Source organism: Gossypium hirsutum, chromosome A08, assembly GCF_007990345.1.
Source record: "Gossypium hirsutum isolate 1008001.06 chromosome A08, Gossypium_hirsutum_v2.1, whole genome shotgun sequence".
NCBI lineage: Eukaryota > Viridiplantae > Streptophyta > Magnoliopsida > Malvales > Malvaceae > Gossypium > Gossypium hirsutum.
The window spans coordinates 94,600,575-94,619,074 of record NC_053431.1 but is presented as its reverse complement, the minus strand read 5'-3'; the positions used below and the strand labels follow the sequence as shown (position 1 = coordinate 94,619,074).

At 30.6% G+C, this 18,500-nt stretch overlaps 1 protein-coding gene and 1 long non-coding RNA gene across 4 annotated transcripts; one reads left to right on the top strand and one right to left on the bottom strand.

Moving 5' to 3' along the window:
* The first annotated feature begins 2,222 nt into the window (after nt 1–2,222).
* LOC107926891 (kinesin-like protein KIN-14I) lies at nt 2,223–10,901 on the top strand. Of its 3 annotated transcripts, XM_016857833.2 has the most exons (19): nt 2,227–2,743; nt 3,347–3,513; nt 3,584–3,727; nt 6,367–6,609; nt 6,699–6,770; nt 7,016–7,084; nt 7,207–7,284; nt 7,369–7,497; nt 7,583–7,664; nt 7,773–7,868; nt 7,962–8,135; nt 8,223–8,329; nt 8,429–8,607; nt 8,767–8,928; nt 9,019–9,272; nt 9,385–9,548; nt 9,655–9,843; nt 9,965–10,464; nt 10,539–10,901. In XM_016857833.2, exons 1-19 carry the CDS (start codon nt 2,629–2,631, stop codon nt 10,669–10,671), a joined length of 3,057 nt encoding a protein of 1,018 aa, XP_016713322.2. In that variant the 5' UTR covers nt 2,227–2,628; the 3' UTR covers nt 10,672–10,901. The 3 variants fall into 3 exon arrangements, with proteins under 3 accessions (XP_040930505.1, XP_016713322.2, XP_040930506.1); XM_041074571.1 differs by having other exon boundaries at nt 2,223–2,743; nt 8,767–9,272; XM_041074572.1 differs by lacking the exons at nt 2,227–2,743; nt 3,347–3,513; nt 3,584–3,727 and having other exon boundaries at nt 6,381–6,613; nt 8,767–9,272.
* LOC121204557 (uncharacterized) lies at nt 9,700–11,969 on the bottom strand. Its single transcript, XR_005899603.1, has 2 exons — nt 11,016–11,969; nt 9,700–10,633 (listed from the first exon to the last, which is right to left on the bottom strand). It is a non-coding gene; the product is annotated as an uncharacterized lncRNA (long non-coding RNA).
* Nucleotides 11,970–18,500: the final 6,531 nt, after the last annotated feature.

Below are 18,500 nucleotides of genomic sequence, written 5' to 3'. Positions count from 1 at the left end.
TAAAACTAGTTATTTAGATTAATTAGAGTTTCAGTATAATTATGAATTCTATTTGGATGTGCTTAGCTACTCTATATAAAAGCCTCTTCATTTTTAATTAGAGGCACAATTTTTTTCATTAATAAGTTTTTCAACTCTGGGAGTTAGTTTCTTTATGCAAGATTTTTTTCTTGTGATTTTTAGTAGTAGTTTTCTTCTCGATTTTCTTCAAGGAGTCGTTGAAATTCATTATTCATCCTTAAATTTGCCAAGAAATTATTTCTTAGAGGGTTAATTAAAGTCATTAATTGAGTTTATTGGGGTTTATATCTCAAAGGGTTCAATTGGATACTTATCTATCTATCCATCATATCTGTAGATTTACTCGTTCCATCTTCCACTTTTTTTTTAAAAATTTTTTAAATTTATTCTTTATTCTCAAAATTTTTAGTGTTTTTGTTTTCTTTATTTCTAAATTTATTTATTTCTTCTTTACAGATCAAATCTGAATCCTTCTTTTTCTAGTCAAACAATTTGAATATGATCTTTTTCTGCTATTCTTTATCACTTTACCTTTGGTTCTCTATGTAGTAAGTATTCATATATTTACAATTTAATCCTCATATTTTAAATATGCTCCACATTCAATCCAAACTAACATTATTCAATTAAAATGTTTTGAAGTTTAAGGACTAATTTAAAATCTAAACAATAGTTTGAAGACATTCTATGGAATTAACCCTTAAATTTATCGTATTATTTAAGGTGGTGTTATATATATATTTATGTTGGGTAGAAAATTTATTAGATTAGACTTTTTCGGTTGGAAAGTGTTTCTACTATACAAAAACCTTTATGCTTGTTCGTTAATTAATAGACTATAATTGGCATTAAATTTTATAACGTGATCGCTCCGCCAGCATTTGATAAACTACATCCCTTTTCATATGAATGTTAAGAGAAGCTTAAATTTGTCATAACTTTCTCTAAGATCTCAACCACTTGATTTAATCTAACAGTCACCAATAAATCATAAATCCATATAAAAAAAAAAGGAACTTCCAATATATAGATATTAATTGAAAAAAAAATATTCAATTTCAATTGTAGCTTTTATAATCACAAATAATACATGTTTAAATAAGTATAACTATAATCAACTTAATATAAATGTAACCAAATTGAAAATTAGAATAATTACGGATATCACCTACATATAATGAGATTTAAATATAGAATAAATTTAAAAGATAATCTACGCATAGTATTTATTGATGTTTAGACTCGAACTTGAAAAATTTTGTTCTCAAAATCTCAACATTACTATTAAGCCAATATCTCGTTAAGTTTTATCTCTTATACAGGTGCACACACATTCCTTAGTGAGAGGTTTTGTTTCCCAACTCTGAAATAATAAAACCTAAAAAAATGACGTGTTTACAAGACACGATTCTAAAATTTTCAATAATTAATTATATAAACGTCTTTTTAAGAACTCGAGCTCTTAATGGAGTTTAGATTCAAAATATTATCAACACTAAAAAAAATCCATCATTTGGCTTACTTAACCCTCAGGATGAATAAAGTCCAAACACGTATATCCGAAGCGTTATAGCTAAAGCGGATCTCAAAACGACACAAAGATATGCTATTTGGTAACCGTTTTGAGATTTTCAACAACCAAAAGGTGCCTGTTACCTACCGGTCGGGATCAGCGGGGTCCGTCTTTCTCCTAAGTAATTGATTTGTTAGAAAGAAATAAATAAAGATTCAACTCTTGTAACCACATTGTTTGGTAAACAAGATACTAATTAAGGGTTGGTTTAACATTAGTTGAAACAAACTGTAATTTCAATTTGTTTTGAGCTGCTCTATTATTAACCATATCTTTTTCTGTTTTTAGGCACTTCATCATTTTTAAACAATATTGTAATTCATTTTACCCAATTTTTTTTATAAAAAAAACATATAAATTGATTAAACTATTTTTTTTCACTTCAATTAATTTAACTGTTGGTTCAATAATAATTAAATAAATATTTAAAAAATTATAAATAATTTGATCAGTTAAATCATTAATTTTTATTTTTATTTTTTTACTAAATCACAAATGATTCAGTTTATATCCTTCAATTTTCAATTCAACGAACGAATCGAATTTTTATTTTAATATCACTACTTGACCGTCATTTCGAGTATAACCCTTAGATTTTAACAAAAACAGAGTTCACTTCTGAGTTCTAACGAGGTGAGGTTGGGAAAGAGGTTTGGCGTAATAGTAGGTTTGGGAGAAGGAAATATATATATATATATATATTCAAAGTGGTGTAAATGTATGCAACTATAAACTATAAAGCAGAGTTAGCTTTGGTTTGTACATTGTACAAAGAATCAGAAAAGCAAAAGCAAAAGAAAAAAAAGGTAACGGAGAATGTGATTTGTGTTGTCGAAGTTCAGTGTTAATATCATATAAAGGAAACTTCAACTCCCATTTATTTCCCCCACCAAACTTCCCCCTTTTTTTTTTAATCTCATTCTTCTGTTTTTGGTACCTCATTTTTTCATCATCTGGGGGATTTTTTTTTTTTGGATGGTGGAGTTGTGAGAGAAAAAAAGAAGAAATTTCCGGGAATAATTTGTGGAGAGAAAATGGCGGCAGAGAGAACGTTGTCGTTTTCAGTTGCTTCAGTTGTGGAAGATTTCTCGGAACATGGCAATCGCTCCAAGGATTTTGATTTGGAATCTAAAAAAGCTGAATTAACTGGTACTCTTTTTCTTTTCTTTTTTCTCCTTTAATGGCAGAATCTGGATTTTGTTGAATGATGATTAATTTTCAAGTGCAAACACTGTGATGTAATTTCATGGAAAATGTGGGAATGTATATATTTTAATTCCAATTCCAGTCTCTGATGCCTACTTTCTTTGAATTAGTAAAAGGAAAACCTCCTGATCATTGATCATGTTACAGCTTTTATTTTCTTTTCAAAACAAAATAGAGATGAATTATGCCTTGCTAGTGAGAAGAGTAAATTTTGAATGACATTAATAAATTTACATATGGAATTTAAAAAGTGAACCCCCCCCCCCCAAAAAAAAAAGAAAGAAAGAAAGAAAATGTGATGATCATCTGGATTTTGTTGAATGATGATTCATTTTCTACTGCAAAACATGCGTTCTTTCCATTTTATAACCTTAATCAGTCACAACGATGTAATTTCATGAAAAATGTTGATAAATGATGGGTTTCTTATTCTAAATCCAGCCTCTGATCCCCTCCACTTCATTTTCTTCAAAAGAAAACAAAATTGAGATGAATTGTGTTTTGTTGGTCAGTAAAATTTGAATGTGATGATCTTTTGTATGGCAGCATCAAGGAGGTACGAAGCTGCTAGATGGCTAAGGAAGATGGTCGGAGTTGTGGCGGCTAAAGATTTGCCGGCAGAGCCATCGGAGGAAGAATTTAGGCTTGGTTTGAGGAGTGGAATAATCCTATGCAATGTTCTTAATAAAGTTCAACCTGGAGCTGTGCCTAAGGTTGAGACTTTTTCTTTAAAATTGATTTTCCTTTTAATTACCAGTAATTAATTTGGTGGTTGGTTTTTAGGTGGTGGAAAGTCCATGTGATGCAGCTCTCATTCCTGATGGAGCTGCATTGTCAGTATTTCAGTACTTTGAAAATGTAAGGAATTTCTTGATAGCGGGCCAAGAATTGCGGCTTCCAACATTCGAGGCATCTGATCTAGAACAAGTATGTTTCCAATCTCGATTCTTTCGTTTAGTAAGTACTGGTTTCATTTTCGGAAATAGCTCGAGTTTGAAAGTTGGTCCGTACTATTCAAGCACATAATAATTTGAGTTGAAGAAATCTTGAATTCATAATAGATTTGAGCTCGAAAAAATTTGAGTTTAAGAAAATATAAGACATAAAAAGCTTGAGACCGAAAAAATTTTAGCTTAATAAAATTCTATTTTGAGAAAGCCTATAAAAATTTGAATTAGAGATTGATTTAGCACGAACTTGAAATAAATTTGACTCAAAACTCAAAAAATTTCTAATTTATAACTGAAAAATTATAAAAAGGCGTTAATAATTCATTATATTACTTAAAATAATTATTATTATTTATTTTATGAAAATGTGCATTACACATTTATATTAAAAATTTTTTATTAGATTATAAAATGAAATATAACATATTTTTAATACTATAATTATATATGTATAAATATATAAAATTAATAATTCTTTCAATTTATATAATTAAATTTGATAATAATATAAAATATATAATAACATAATATATTAATTTAATAATATGATAATTGGTGTTATACTTATCTCAAATGATTAGACATGATTCATTATGCAATACTAATAACATTACTAATAAATTTAATTTTAATGATTTAGGATGGTAGGCTTTACCTTTAGGTTTTTTATTAATGTTTAATGTTTCTATTAATATTTTTATATTTATATTAATTTTTAATTTGGAATGTGTTTATTTTTATTGTAGTTGGGTTTTGTATAAAATTTAAATTGGCTTAGGTTTGGGTTTGATTGGCATTGAGTTTGGGTTTGTTTGGTATTGGCTTGGGCTTTGAGTTTGTGTTTGGGCTTAAATATATATATTGCATTTAATAAGTGTAAATTTAGTTAATTAATCTAAACAGTTTTGAATTTCAAAATCAAAACCGAACTGACAACATCAAATCAATCAATTGCCTAATCTGATCTTAATGCATATATATAAATTATTAATATATTAATCTATTATATTTAACAATTGATGTATATATATAAACTATTAATATATCATATATTGCATGATATTATAAAACATTATATAATATAATAGGAGGGCTAACTTTCAAATATACAAAGAGTATAATGACTTAAAACATATTTCAACTAGTATAATGATAAACAATAATATATAATAATTAATATATTATATACTACTATTATAGTATATGTATACTATTAATTGGTCCAAAATAAAAATCGAATTTATTAACCAATTTGTTTAAATTGGCTTGATTTGGTCGGTTAAGTTTGTTTCAATCACTAGCTATAATAGATGATATACTGTTATATAATATTGTATGTAACTATTATTAAAACTTTAATACATATATATAACTATTATTATATCATATTATAGATTCTAAAAAAACGGCATAGTATTACATAATATTATAAGATTTATTTATTAATGCAAATATATAAACTATTAATATTATATATATATATATCATACATTATGATATAACATTATATAATATAGTAGTAGGGTTAACTTTCAAATGTATAAAGAGTACATGGATTTAAAACATATTTCAACCAATATAATAATAAACAATAATATATAATGATAATTAAAATATTACTTATTACTATTGCAGTATGTGATATAGTATTACATAATGTAATAATATACTTTCAAACTATTAATACATACATATATATAATTATTAATTTGTCCAAAATCAAAACTGAATTTACCAACTAGTTTGATTTAATTGGCTTGATTTGTTGGTTAAATTGATTTTAATCGCTAAGTATAATAGATGATATATTATTACATAATATATATCTATATATATATATAGGATATAAGTAGGAATCACTTACACCGTTGTAAAATTACTTTTTTACACAATTTTATGCAATTAATATTTTAACAATCTAACATTTGAATTTATCGATATAATTGTACTTGTCATGCATGTAACTTTTTGAATCAATCTGATATCTATATCATATTGATCTAAAATACTATATATATATATATTAATATTTATTAAATGGTAGAAGTTTTCTTACATAAAATAAATAGTTAGAAAATTTTAATTGACATCAAATTTGACATGAATGAAATATAAAATGTGATGGGTGAGTCGTTAAAATATTAATCGTATAAAGAGATATATAACTATTACTAAAACTATTAATATATATAACTATTATTATGTTATAAATTATAATAAAATATATAGCATTACATAATATTATAACGTTTAATTATTAATGTATGTTTATAAACTATTAATATATTATATTTTATATGATATGATAAACATTATATAATATAGTAGGAGGATTAACTTTCAAATATACAAAGAGTACAGTGAATTAGAGTATATTTCAACTTATATAATAATTAATATATTATATATTATTATAATAATAATATATTTTAAAACTATTAATACATATCTATAACTATTAATTGGTCCAAAATCAAATTTGAATTTACTAACCAATTTTGGCTCAACCTTTACAAGTTGGTTTTAATAACTAACTATAATTTAGGATAAGGTATTATATAGTACATAATAGATGATATGCTTTAATTTGTTCGTAAATTGGTTAAAATTCTTCAGAGGGGCAAATCTACAAGAGTGGTGAACTGTGTTCTAGCGCTCAAGTCCTATAACGAGTGGAAGCTCGCAGGTGGAAATGGAATGTGGAAATTTGGTGGAAATACGAAACCTGCAACGACCTCGTTGGGAAAGCCGTTTGTAAGAAAAAATTCAGAGCCTTTCATGAACTCTTTTCAAAAGACTTCATCGATGAATGAAAACTTATCCAACGGTCACCCCACTGATATTGATCCTAATACAATGGTCGGTAAGCCTTAACTTTTTACAGTAGTCGCGGGTTTTTATGTTCTACTTGGTCAATGTGAATGAAGTTTTTTTTACTGTACAAGCAGGGTGGTGCTGGTTCATTAAGTATGTTGGTTCGCACTATTCTAATTGATAAAAAGCCTGAAGAAGTTCCCCTGGTAAGCTTTTATTGTCTCAATGTTGTTAATAAACATATCAAACATTGAGTCATACTGTTTTAGTTTCGCGTTGATCCTATTGAGTGCAAATGCAGGGGCTTGTTGACCACTATGATATTGCACTCATTTCATGTCTTTTCGATATTCTCTTAGAAATTTTCCTATGTTCTTATTGTTTATAATAAGCTATTGATTATCCTTTTGCTATAACAGCTACTTACTTGGTCATATTTTGTTGTTGATAGCTGGTTGAATCTTTGCTTGGTAAAGTTGTAGAGGAGTTTGAGCATCGTCTGGCAAGCCAATATGAAGTGGTACATTCAATTTTGTAATCGCTAAACTTGTGCTTCAAAATTGATAGAAAACTGGAAGTTATTTACTATGTAACTACTAAAAATCTTTACTAACCACATGTTTTTCTCTGCCAAATTGTAAGATGAAAACAACTTCAACAGACATCACTGCTTCCAATTTCAACAAGCCTCTATCGGAACCAATTTCTGGGGATAAAAAGGTATACAATGATCACTTTTCTTCAATATGTTAATGATATGGCTTGAGTTTCTCCAACTCTCCCCACGTATTTATGATGCTTTAGATGGAGGAAAAAAATATCAAAATGATGAAGAAAGATGATTGCTCTCATAGAAGCATCACTAATGACGAATTAAAAGATCAATCTCTAAAACTGCAAATGATCCTTAATAAGCAACAAAGAGATATTCAGGTGAGAGCCAATCGTGTCGTATATTCCTTTTTCTTTTTGACTATGTACTTTACCAAAGCACTTATAAGAATAATAAATATTGCAGGTCCTAAAGCATACTATTGATGCCACAAAAGCTGATATGCAACACATGCAAACAAAATTTCATGAAGAATTCAATAATCTCGGTACTTATTGCTTTAATGGAAGTACTTATTTTCATTTTCTTGTGTTTTATTGAAATGCCAAGCATGACGTTAATCTCAAATTTTAGTTAATACACGTTTTCTTTACAGGTATGAATATTCATGGTTTAGCTCATGCGGCTTCTGGTTACCATAGGGTTCTAGAAGAAAACCGCAAGCTATACAATCAAGTGCAGGATCTTAAAGGTAAGATACCTTTTGCATAAGTTCTAACAATGATTTATGTCTTGTATTAAGTCCTCCAATTAATTACAAAGGTTATCAACTTTATTTGACCAGGAAGTATCCGTGTTTATTGTCGTGTGAGACCGTTCTTGTCTGAAAGATCTAGCTATGTTAGCACTGTGGAGCATATAGAAGATGGAAACATCACCATCAGCACCCCGTCAAAGTACGGTAAAGGATGCAAGTCCTTCACCTTCAACAAAGTCTTTGGGCAATCTGTAACTCAAGGTTTCAACACTAAATTTAATTGCTTGTCGATAATCTGTCTGCAATTTTAGCATTCTATACTTAGTTTATATCTTTATGGCACCGCAGCGGAGGTATTTTCTGATATGCAACCACTAATTCGGTCAGTTCTTGATGGATACAATGTTTGTATATTTGCATATGGCCAAACAGGGTCAGGAAAAACTTACACAATGGTAAGAATTGAATTATTCACTAAAAGTATGATAAAACATTCAACTAATACTTGTTTGAAATATGTGTTTTTTTTTGGATTTGTCGGTTTCTGTATATAGGTTGGACCCAAAGACCTAACAGAGAAAAACCAAGGAGTAAATTACAGGGCATTAGGTGATTTGTTTGTTTTAGCAGAAAAAAGAAAGGATAACTTCCGCTATGATGTTGCTGTTCAAATGATTGAAATTTATAATGAGCAAGTCAGGGATCTCCTTGTTATCGACGGAAGTAACAAAAGATATCCTTCTGTTCACTTGATTTTATTTCTTACAAGGTTATAAAACTATTGACTGATCAAAAGTTGGTCATTTGGTGTGGAACCTCTTTTATATAGGGTTAAATAGTTGCCACTTGCCGGTTAATTTTCGATCGAGGCTCATCCTTAATCAAGTAATACATTAGAAATTCACAATAGCTCTCAGACAGGTCTCAATGTACCCGATGCAAGCCTTATGCCTGTTTCATCGACATCTGATGTTATCGATCTGATGAACCTAGGACAAAGGAATCGGGCAGTTGGTGCGACCGCTCTAAATGACCGTAGTAGTCGTTCTCATAGGTATCCTCTTTTTTCTTTTTCTTTTTTTAACAATATTTGGTCTCGAAATATTCTTTGTTCTCAAACTAAAACTTGTCTCATCACTTGCAGTTGCTTGACTGTCCATGTTCAAGGAAAGGATTTAACTTCCGGTACTATTCTCCGTGGCTGCATGCATCTTGTTGACCTTGCAGGAAGTGAGAGAGTAAACAAGTCTGAGGTAACAGGCGGTCGACTAAAAGAGGCACAACACATAAACAAATCTCTATCAGCTTTAGGGGATGTGATTGCTTCCCTTGCCCAAAAGAATACACATGTTCCGTACCGAAACAGCAAACTCACTCAACTTCTTCAAGACTCACTGGGTGAGTTTAAACTGTTGAAATAATTTCAATTCTTTTAAGGTGAAAATTGACTGCATCCATTTTTTTCTTTCCGAAAGTTTTAATTATATTGGAGCTAGAAATGTATTTTCAGGAGGGCAGGCTAAGACACTAATGTTTGTTCACATAAGCCCCGAGCCTGATGCCTTGGCTGAAACAATAAGTACTCTCAAGTTTGCAGAGCGTGTGGCTACCGTCGAACTCGGTGCCGCCCAAGTGAATAAAGACACTGCAGATGTCAAACAACTCAAAGAACAGGTTATCTTGTTCTTAGTCACCTCCAAATATTGGTCGAGATGATTATCTTGATGGTTAGCAATTGTTATACTATTCCTTTTAGTAACTTGTTGGAATCGTCTCTTAGATTGCGAGCCTTAAGGCAGCTCTAGCAAGGAAAGAGGGAGAAACAGAAGAAAGTCGACATTCTATTTCGCACACTGATTGCTCTGAAAAATACATAACAAGTAGTGATTTGTTTCCGTTTACTCCTAATCACCGAGTTGGAGATATGTTGGTGGCTAGACAACTCATGGGTGATGTTGGCAACATTGAGGTACTTACTGTTTTCCACATATAAAGCTTGCTTGTTCATATCGTCATCATGCATTCTGTACATACACAATATATATGTGTAGATCAAGAGGAATTTGATAACCTTTTTCCACATTTTGCAGGCACGAGCGAACTCAATGTCGAGGCAAGAGAAGCAAAGCTTTTCTCTTGACGAGTTACTAACAAATTCACCTCCTTGGCCTCCTGTTATCAGTCCAACACAAAACTTCAGGGATGACGAGAAAGAGTCGGGCTCGGGTGAGTGGGTGGATAAGGTTATGGTGAACAAACAAGACAACATTAATAGAGTAGGAAGCCCCTTAGGATGTTGGGAAGCAGAAAACGAGAATTCGCCCGATGTCTTTTACCCAAAATATCTCCAAAATTCTTCAAAAATTTACCAAGAACAATCATCATGTAATATGTTTATGGGGGGTAACAGGTTCAACATCGCCAATATTAATGACATAGATGATCTCGATGTCTCTACCAGCCACTTGTCCGAGCCCGATTTTCTTTGGCAATTCGATCAGTCCAAACTAAGCTGTATAACCAATGGGATTGGGATTGGATCAAAGACCAAAAAAACTCCTTCCAAGTCTACAAGTACTCCAGAACGGAGGTAAGGCAACATACATACATACATCCATACATGAACATGTCGAATATTCTAAATGCATTGTAAATCTTTTGCAGCAAAAAAGCATATCCCATGTCAGGACCATCACCATCAAGGAAATTAGGAAATGGAGTTGGCCAGCCTTTGCATCGAAATGGGAGGCAACCATTTCCTGCTGAAACGAAACGCAAAATTGGAAGTAGAAAATAAACATATATAAACATTAAAAAACACGCCGGATTGATTTTTTATTCTTTATTTTATTTTAATTTTCTTTTATATTTGTGAATGGATGAGAGAGATGACTTACATATATATCCATTTCATTGTAATTATATGATATAGTTTTGAATACAACAATACTATACAATTTATGAGGTTTTCCATCCAATATTAAAAGTAGAAATACCTATGAAAATTTGACAGTGATGTCTGGAAAATTTCGGCTTATTTTCTCGTATATATGAGTTTGTTTTAGAAATTAATAAAGTAGTTGACATCCTCAATTATTTAGCAAACTAATCGAGTTTGTGGAGGAGAAATGAAGTCGATACCTTGAGAGACCGACTTCAGTGCATTACTCAGCAACTTTACACCATGCAAGCATGCACACTGAAGTAGCACGTGAAGGTTGAGAAATACAATTTTCTTGTTGTCATGAAAATATAAAATAATGTGTACCTGTATACAGTTGTTAACAGTTAACAAGTAATAAAGCTGTGAGTAATAAAGCAGTTAGCATACTTCTATGCTCAACCAACTTCAAATTTTATTAAACAAACATCATAAAGGACTTATGCAAGGTAGCACTATTGCTCAATAACATTACTAATTTAATCATTAGCATATCAGACATGCACCATTCAAATATTGTGTCTAGTAATTTTCATCTTGTTTGGATTAAATAATTAGTTCTTATGCCTCCCTACGTTAATTATGCATGAGTAGCATGATCATGATTTTATCTGAAATGAATAAATAACTAAAGCATTACAGCATCAACAAAGTATTAATAATAAAAGCTAAGGATATGCAATCAATCTATCATCAACAAAATTAAGTCATTATAATTAAATTGAAAGCAGAAAAATAATTAGAAATCATGTTTATCAACTTCAACAAAATTAAAAGATTAAAGGGAAAGAAACTAGAAGTCAAATCCGATGTTTCTCTATGGCACTGCTTTTGCTGCTTTTCCTCCTTTCTTATTCTTTGCTCCTATGCACAAGTACTCTTCAAAGTGTCAAATTTGACTACTCAAAAGGACCTCTGAATTGCTCTCTCAAATAGAAAGTGACTGAATGAAAGATGGATGAAAGAATGATGAGTGAGTGATGAGTGAATAATCTTAAATGCTTGCCCTTATTTATACTTCTTTAAGCCCCCTATTTTTATCATGTCATCCCTTGAATTTCTCCATATAGATGGTTTTCCCTTGATTTGTGGAGGAGTGGACGACATGCTTTTTTCAAGGGAAAGAAGTCGCTTGAATTGTGGAGGATGGTGGATGGTTACTTGATTTATGGAGGAGGGAGATCATTGATTCTCTCCATACTAATTTGGTGGTTAAATTAGGTGAATACCAAATCTCATGGACGTTTTGGACAGCTCAAGTGGATGGTTGGACACCTTTCTCCATTAGTGGGTGGTTTGGGCTCTTTCCTCAATTAATGGGTTGTCTAGGTCTGTTAACCAGCTTTAAAGTTGGGTCAAAAGAGTTTTGAGGTCCAATATGCATCTTTGAGGCGTTCAAAGATGATACCACATCAGCCCAATCTCGTAGGGTTTTTGCTGCAGAGATACTGTAGCACTAAACATTCATAAGTGAGTTTCAAGTCCATCTTTCCTTCTAGTGTACCAACTATCTTCAAAACTACAAAAATTATGTGTTTAGCATATAAAATGATCAAGATAACATATTTACTTTAGCTTTATTCAACAAGACAGAATTATAATAAAAACTACGAAATTTGTTATCAACCACTCAAAAATTTGTATGAATTATTAGTCTAAAAGTGCTGAAGATAACTTTATATTCTAGAGTTATTACTTGTGCATGCGTCTTGAGAGGTTGAAAAAAACAGAGGGTTGAGATGATTGAACAAGGCAGAAGGTTGTTTGAAGATGATGGAACAATGTGGTGTACTAGTAATGGGTAAGTGAAATAGTAATGGTAAAGGTGGAGGAGATTTTTGATATGGTTATGCAATTTTAGTAGTTATCCAATGTTGCAGAATGAATTTTTATATTTACACGTTGACACCAGGGCAAGTTAGAAGAGTAAGTTTATTCAATATTTTCTCCTCGAGTATCTTCATCCACCTTTTTTAATCTTTGTAAGTATTTTTTTTTATAATACATGTATTGATGCATTAACATCTATTAAGTATTAGTTTTAAATATATAATAGATTGTTGGGATTATTGTTGTATATGTATTGACATTTGTTTAAATATATATTAGTTTTGAATATACATTAAATATATATTAGTTTTGAATATTAGTGTTGAATATATATAATAAAATGTTGAATAATTATTATTTTTTCATTAGTTGGCAAAGGAAGAAATGATGATAACATTCTTTATTTATTTTTTTATTTGTTCAAAATTTGATATTGTTGTGATGTTGTATATCTATGGTGAAGGAAAATATTATTAAGAAAAATATTTAATAAGCATAGTGGTATTGAATATACAACGACGTTGTTGTATTGTTCGAATTTTAATATCTACTAAGCATAGTTGTATTTTAATGCGAAAATGCTTATGTTTTAGTTACAAATATTATATTAGAAAGGAAATTATTATTTTTATTGGTTATACATTGATTAATTTTTTAATCTAAATTAATATTATACGTAGGGATTCTATACAAAATTAGTAGCATGTTTGATGTTGTGGTGCACTATATTGGCCAAATTCATGATATAAATATTGGTATAATCTTCAAGTTCGAAAGCCCAATTAACATGATGTTTAGAAAAGACATCACTTCAATGGTGATGAAGCAAAAAAATTAGTAAAAAATTTGGAGCTCTTGTCAAGTTACTGAGGTATAGATTTGTTGCCTGTGATAGTCTAGTAAGATATTATACAATTCATGTAGCGGATGATGATAATCTACAGAAATTAATTACACTTTATAAGTCAAATGGTAGTGTAAGAGTCAAGTTTTATGTCCAACTTGACATAATTGAAGAAGGACATGGGGGTCAATATTCCAAGCTTGTTTAGGACCCTTGTATCTGTTAGAAAAAAATCTTGTTCAAAAATAATTTTCTTACACAATGGAAAAATAAAATTTTCAAAACATAGTTGGTTTGTAATATTTATAGTAATGAAATTTCTCTGAAATATACATGTGCTTTGAGCGAGACGGATCATTGTCGTTCCCGAGTTTCAACCGAATGACCTTCTTTGTTATTCTTGTACCATGAACTCCTTCAAATGTAAGCTCGAACAATTCTAAATCAAACACATAACTAAAACTAATTTTCTTACTTTTAGTAGAAAAGTTAATCTCTCTCTTATAGAAACCGATAGAATTGTTATTCTTGAAAAATAAAATTTATACTTAGAAATAAATTCTAAATTTTTTTAAATTGAATAACAATTTCTCAAAGATATGTATAACTTCTTTTATTTTAAACCCTACCGGTGTCATCTATTTATAAGGAGAGGAAGTTGAACCCTAGTTGAATTAGTATAATGCATTTAATGACTATTTAATAGAAAAATAAATACCCTTGTTGAACTAGGAGAAAGGGACAACTATTTGGGTGTACCTCATTTCATATGTATTATAATGAGGATATGAGTCTCTCCCATATTGGATCCAACTATATGTGCTTCCTGAATTTTTAATCCAACACTTTATAATTTAATCAAACCCAGTGCATATTTTTCTATTTTCTCAAAATAAACATTATTTATTAAATTAATTTAAATTAACTAATTTTATCAAGATTCGAAGCTTGAACATTACTTTCAGCTTTGACTCAGCTGACATCTTTAATCTATAAGAAAAATACAATCTTAGAATGGATCAAAAGCATCACACTATCACAGGGTATATGTAGCATGTATATACTAAACTCTACTCTGGTACATTAGTGATAAGCTGTAAAAGTAACATATTTTAATCCTATTCTTAATGCGTTTTTGGATGATTAATTGCATAAATTAGTGAATTTGATGCTCTTAATCCTTTAAATTCATGTTTCTATACTTAAGAGAGCCATTGGGAGCGAAAGGAGAGAAAAACGTGTTAAAATCAGACAAATAGGGTTGTTTCTAGGATCCACACGGGCTGGCTATACGCCCATGTGCCAGCTCGTGTTGATATTGCACCCTGCTTCCCAAATAGGCAGAAAAACCCAATTTTTAAACTTTCTGAGCATTCTAAAGTCTATAAATACCAATTAGAAGAATATCTAACGGGGTACTCAGAGAAGATTGAAGAGAACACTCGAAGAATGCCATCAAAATCAATTCGGAAGCGGATCTCCTTCAAGATCGAAGATCTCCATTTAATTTCCTTTGAAGTTTTATTGAGTTTCTTTATGTCTTGTTGTTTTCCTAACTTTGAGATGTTTCTATTCAGGATTATGAACTAAATCCCCTAGATACCTAGGGAGGATGAAACCTATGATGAGTCTTATTATTTAATTTCTATTTTTACGCCATAAATACTTGATTCTTGTATTATATATGCTTATTTCGTGTTTTAATATTTTTAGGATATTAATTCATGTTTAATGTGCTTATTTCAATAGAGCAAAAGTCTCTGTTTAAGAGTAGATCTAACATAATTGAGTGGAGTTACATACAATCCTATAAATAGGACGACATAAATCTACCGGATTAGAGTCAAATCTAATAGGTAAATTTATATATTGAGTTAATGCGACAATGGGGGTTTTAATTAGAAAGAGATTTCAATTAATTAACCTAGATCAGTTGTTCTTACGATATTAACATAATTTAGGGATTTCTACGGATCAAAACACAAGTGAATAAATTGTTTAATTCAGATTCAGAATAATAGGTGAAGTCTTGGTGGATTCTTTCCTGGGTATCGTATTTCTCATTGGTTATCTTCGATTACTTTCCCATTTCATTATCTGTTGCATTCGTAGTTAAATTAGATTAGTAAATTTAGATTAAAAATAATCACTTCAATTTATCGACTAAATAATAGGAAAATAGTAATTACCAGTACTTTTAGTCCTCGTGGATACGATATTCCCTACTCACCATAGCTATACTATTGTTCAATAGGTGTACTTGCATTTATCGTAATTATAGTTAGTTTAGTGATCATCAGTTAGTCCTAGAATCGACTAAATCATTACTCTGATACCACTAAATGTAACACCCCTAACCCGTATCCGTCGTCGGATTAAAGTTACAGAGCATTACCATATATTTGTAACATTTAAACATAAATATCATAAATCAATCATACATACTCATTTCGTCTCAAAATCGAGCCCTCGAGGCCCTAGAAACACTTTAGAAACAATTCGGGACTAAATTGAAAAATTTGAAAAGTCTAATAAAAAGTTACAAAACTTTGAATACAGAGTTCATGTGGTCGTATGCCTCACACAGCTGAGACATACATCAGTGTCTCAGGCCGTGTAACCTTCGAACTACGAACACATGACCGTGTCCTAGCCCGTATCCTCATCCATGTAACTCTTTGAGTAGGGTCACACGGTTGTGTCACACGCCCGTGTGTTAGGTCGTGTAACTCATTGAATTTCATACAAAGGAAGCTTCAAGAGACACATGGCTGTGTCGCAAACACACGGCTGAGTCACACGCCCGTGTCGTAGGCCCTGTGGACCTAAAATGCACCAAAAACAAGCCATTCTCAACAGCATATCATGCATAAACATTTGAAAATTTTGTGCACACCTACAAAGCATCAAACCATGCCTAAATATGTATTTATTTTCCATTCCAAAAGTCCTAATACAACTAACCAATATGCCATTTAAAGGCACCTCAAACACACAACAACGCTTACCTAAACATGCATATTTTACCATATTGCAATTATCAACTACTAGTTCAAAACTTACCAAAATATGCTACAAACATATTCATTAACACATCATTTCAAACATACCATTTGAACCATTCAAATATGCATCATAGCATAACTAAGTTGACACAATTTGACAAAGATCACATGGTGCCAAAACAAGATAACATCCATAACTTATACAAGTCAATCCACAACTAAACATCCATCACAACAACATTATAATTCAACCTATACATGCCACTACCCTAGGAGATACAGAAACTACCAACGTTGATGGATTGTGTGAACCGATTGATTAATCTGTCCAAAATGTCAGCAACAATGATCTACAAAATAATCCACAAGAACTGATAAGCTTTTAGAGCTTAGTAAGAACATAGTATAGCTTTTAATCTAAAAATAATTAAATACGATTCACATATTATTTGATTCAAAGTTACCGAAGTGTAAACAGGGGCACGAAAGTGCATTAAGGAGAACTGAAGTACAAACAGGGGCACGTATGCTCAATTCAAGGGTATCGAAGTACAAACAGGGGCACATATGTGTAATTATACAATAATCTTCTGAAAACATAATAATTAAAGTATCATAATATAAGTACACAAATAGAAATTCATTTACATATTGAAACATTACGAACTTACCTTAACGACTAGGGCGTAGAAATATGATCGAGTTAATCCGTAGCTTTCGCATTTCCTCGATTTAGATTTAGTTGAAGTTTATCTTGATCTAAATAAATAATTATATTCAACTAATCTCAAACATTCAATTCAATCCATATTACACATTTATGCATAATTAACATTTTTCCCTTCATGTTTTAACTTTTCATAATTTAGTCCATATGCTTATAACTTAAAATCTAACCATTTCAATCAAATTCCATGTTAACCAAACATGCAAGATACCTTGAAACTAATCCTATTTCTCACCTTTTCACAATAAACCCTATAATTTATACCTTTAACAATTTAATCCCTAATTCTAAAATTCATCAAAATTCACTTAACAAAACTTGTTTATTTTTCAACAATGGTTCATAATGTATCATTTAACATAAAAAATCATTCAAGAACATTCATAGCATAACCCTCAACCTTTAATATTTTTACAAATTAATCATTCAAGAACATTCATAGCATAACCCTCAACATTTAACAATTTTACAAATTAACCCATATCATACCATACAAGCAAAAGAGCTTAACCGAACCTTCAAACTTTAAAAATGAGGTTTCCTATCCTTAATTCCAGTGGAGAACAAAACTAAAGAAAATGATATTGTTTTCTTTTCTTTTGTTTTAACATTAATTACCTAATTACCATTTTAACCTTTAAAAACTTTAATAATTTCAATAAAACCTTACCATGAATATCAACTGATCGCCTGATTTCGTGATAGATTTTAAATATTTATAATTACTCGTTCTTGAACTAACTATTATTGCAATGTAGGCCTAGCGTACCTATCGAACAGTAGTATAGTTTTAGCAAGACCGAATTGTCGAACCCAAAGGAACTAAAAGTACTAGTAATGACTGTCTTTTTATTATCTAGCCTAAGAATAAAGAGGTTTTGTTTTAATCAACTAATTATCTAAACTAAGAACTCACAAAGAAAAGAATTGGGGAATTGTTTTTGGGGAAAATCGATTGACTTAAGACAATACCTAAGGAAAAATCCACCTAGACTTTACTTGTTATTCTGGCTCCGAATCGGACGATTTATTCATTCAACTTGTTCCGTAGAGATCCCTAAGTTATGTTATTATCCCTGTTCAAGACTAATAATGTCTAATCCCTAGATTGAATAACCGAGACTTTTCTCTAATTAACACTCTAGGGTTGCATTAACTCGATCTATGGATCCCCTTATTAGGTTTCACCCTAATCTGGAAAAATCTTGTCACCCTATGTCTAGGCGCGCAATCAACTCCGCTTAATTATGACAAATGTACTCTTAGACAGGGTCTATTC

What these genes read in the sequence shown, in the direction of transcription:
- LOC107926891 (XM_041074571.1), top strand. Translation starts at nt 2,629, where the DNA reads ATGGCGGCAGAGAGAACGTTGTCGTTTTCAGTTGCTTCAGTTGTGGAA. An exon ending in TGGCAAGCCAATATGAAGTG is followed by an intron (nt 7,085 to 7,206) that starts GTACATTCAATT and finishes CCAAATTGTAAG; the next exon opens with ATGAAAACAACTTCAACAGA. An exon ending in ATCGACGGAAGTAACAAAAG is followed by an intron (nt 8,608 to 8,766) that starts ATATCCTTCTGT and finishes ATCAAGTAATAC; the next exon opens with ATTAGAAATTCACAATAGCT.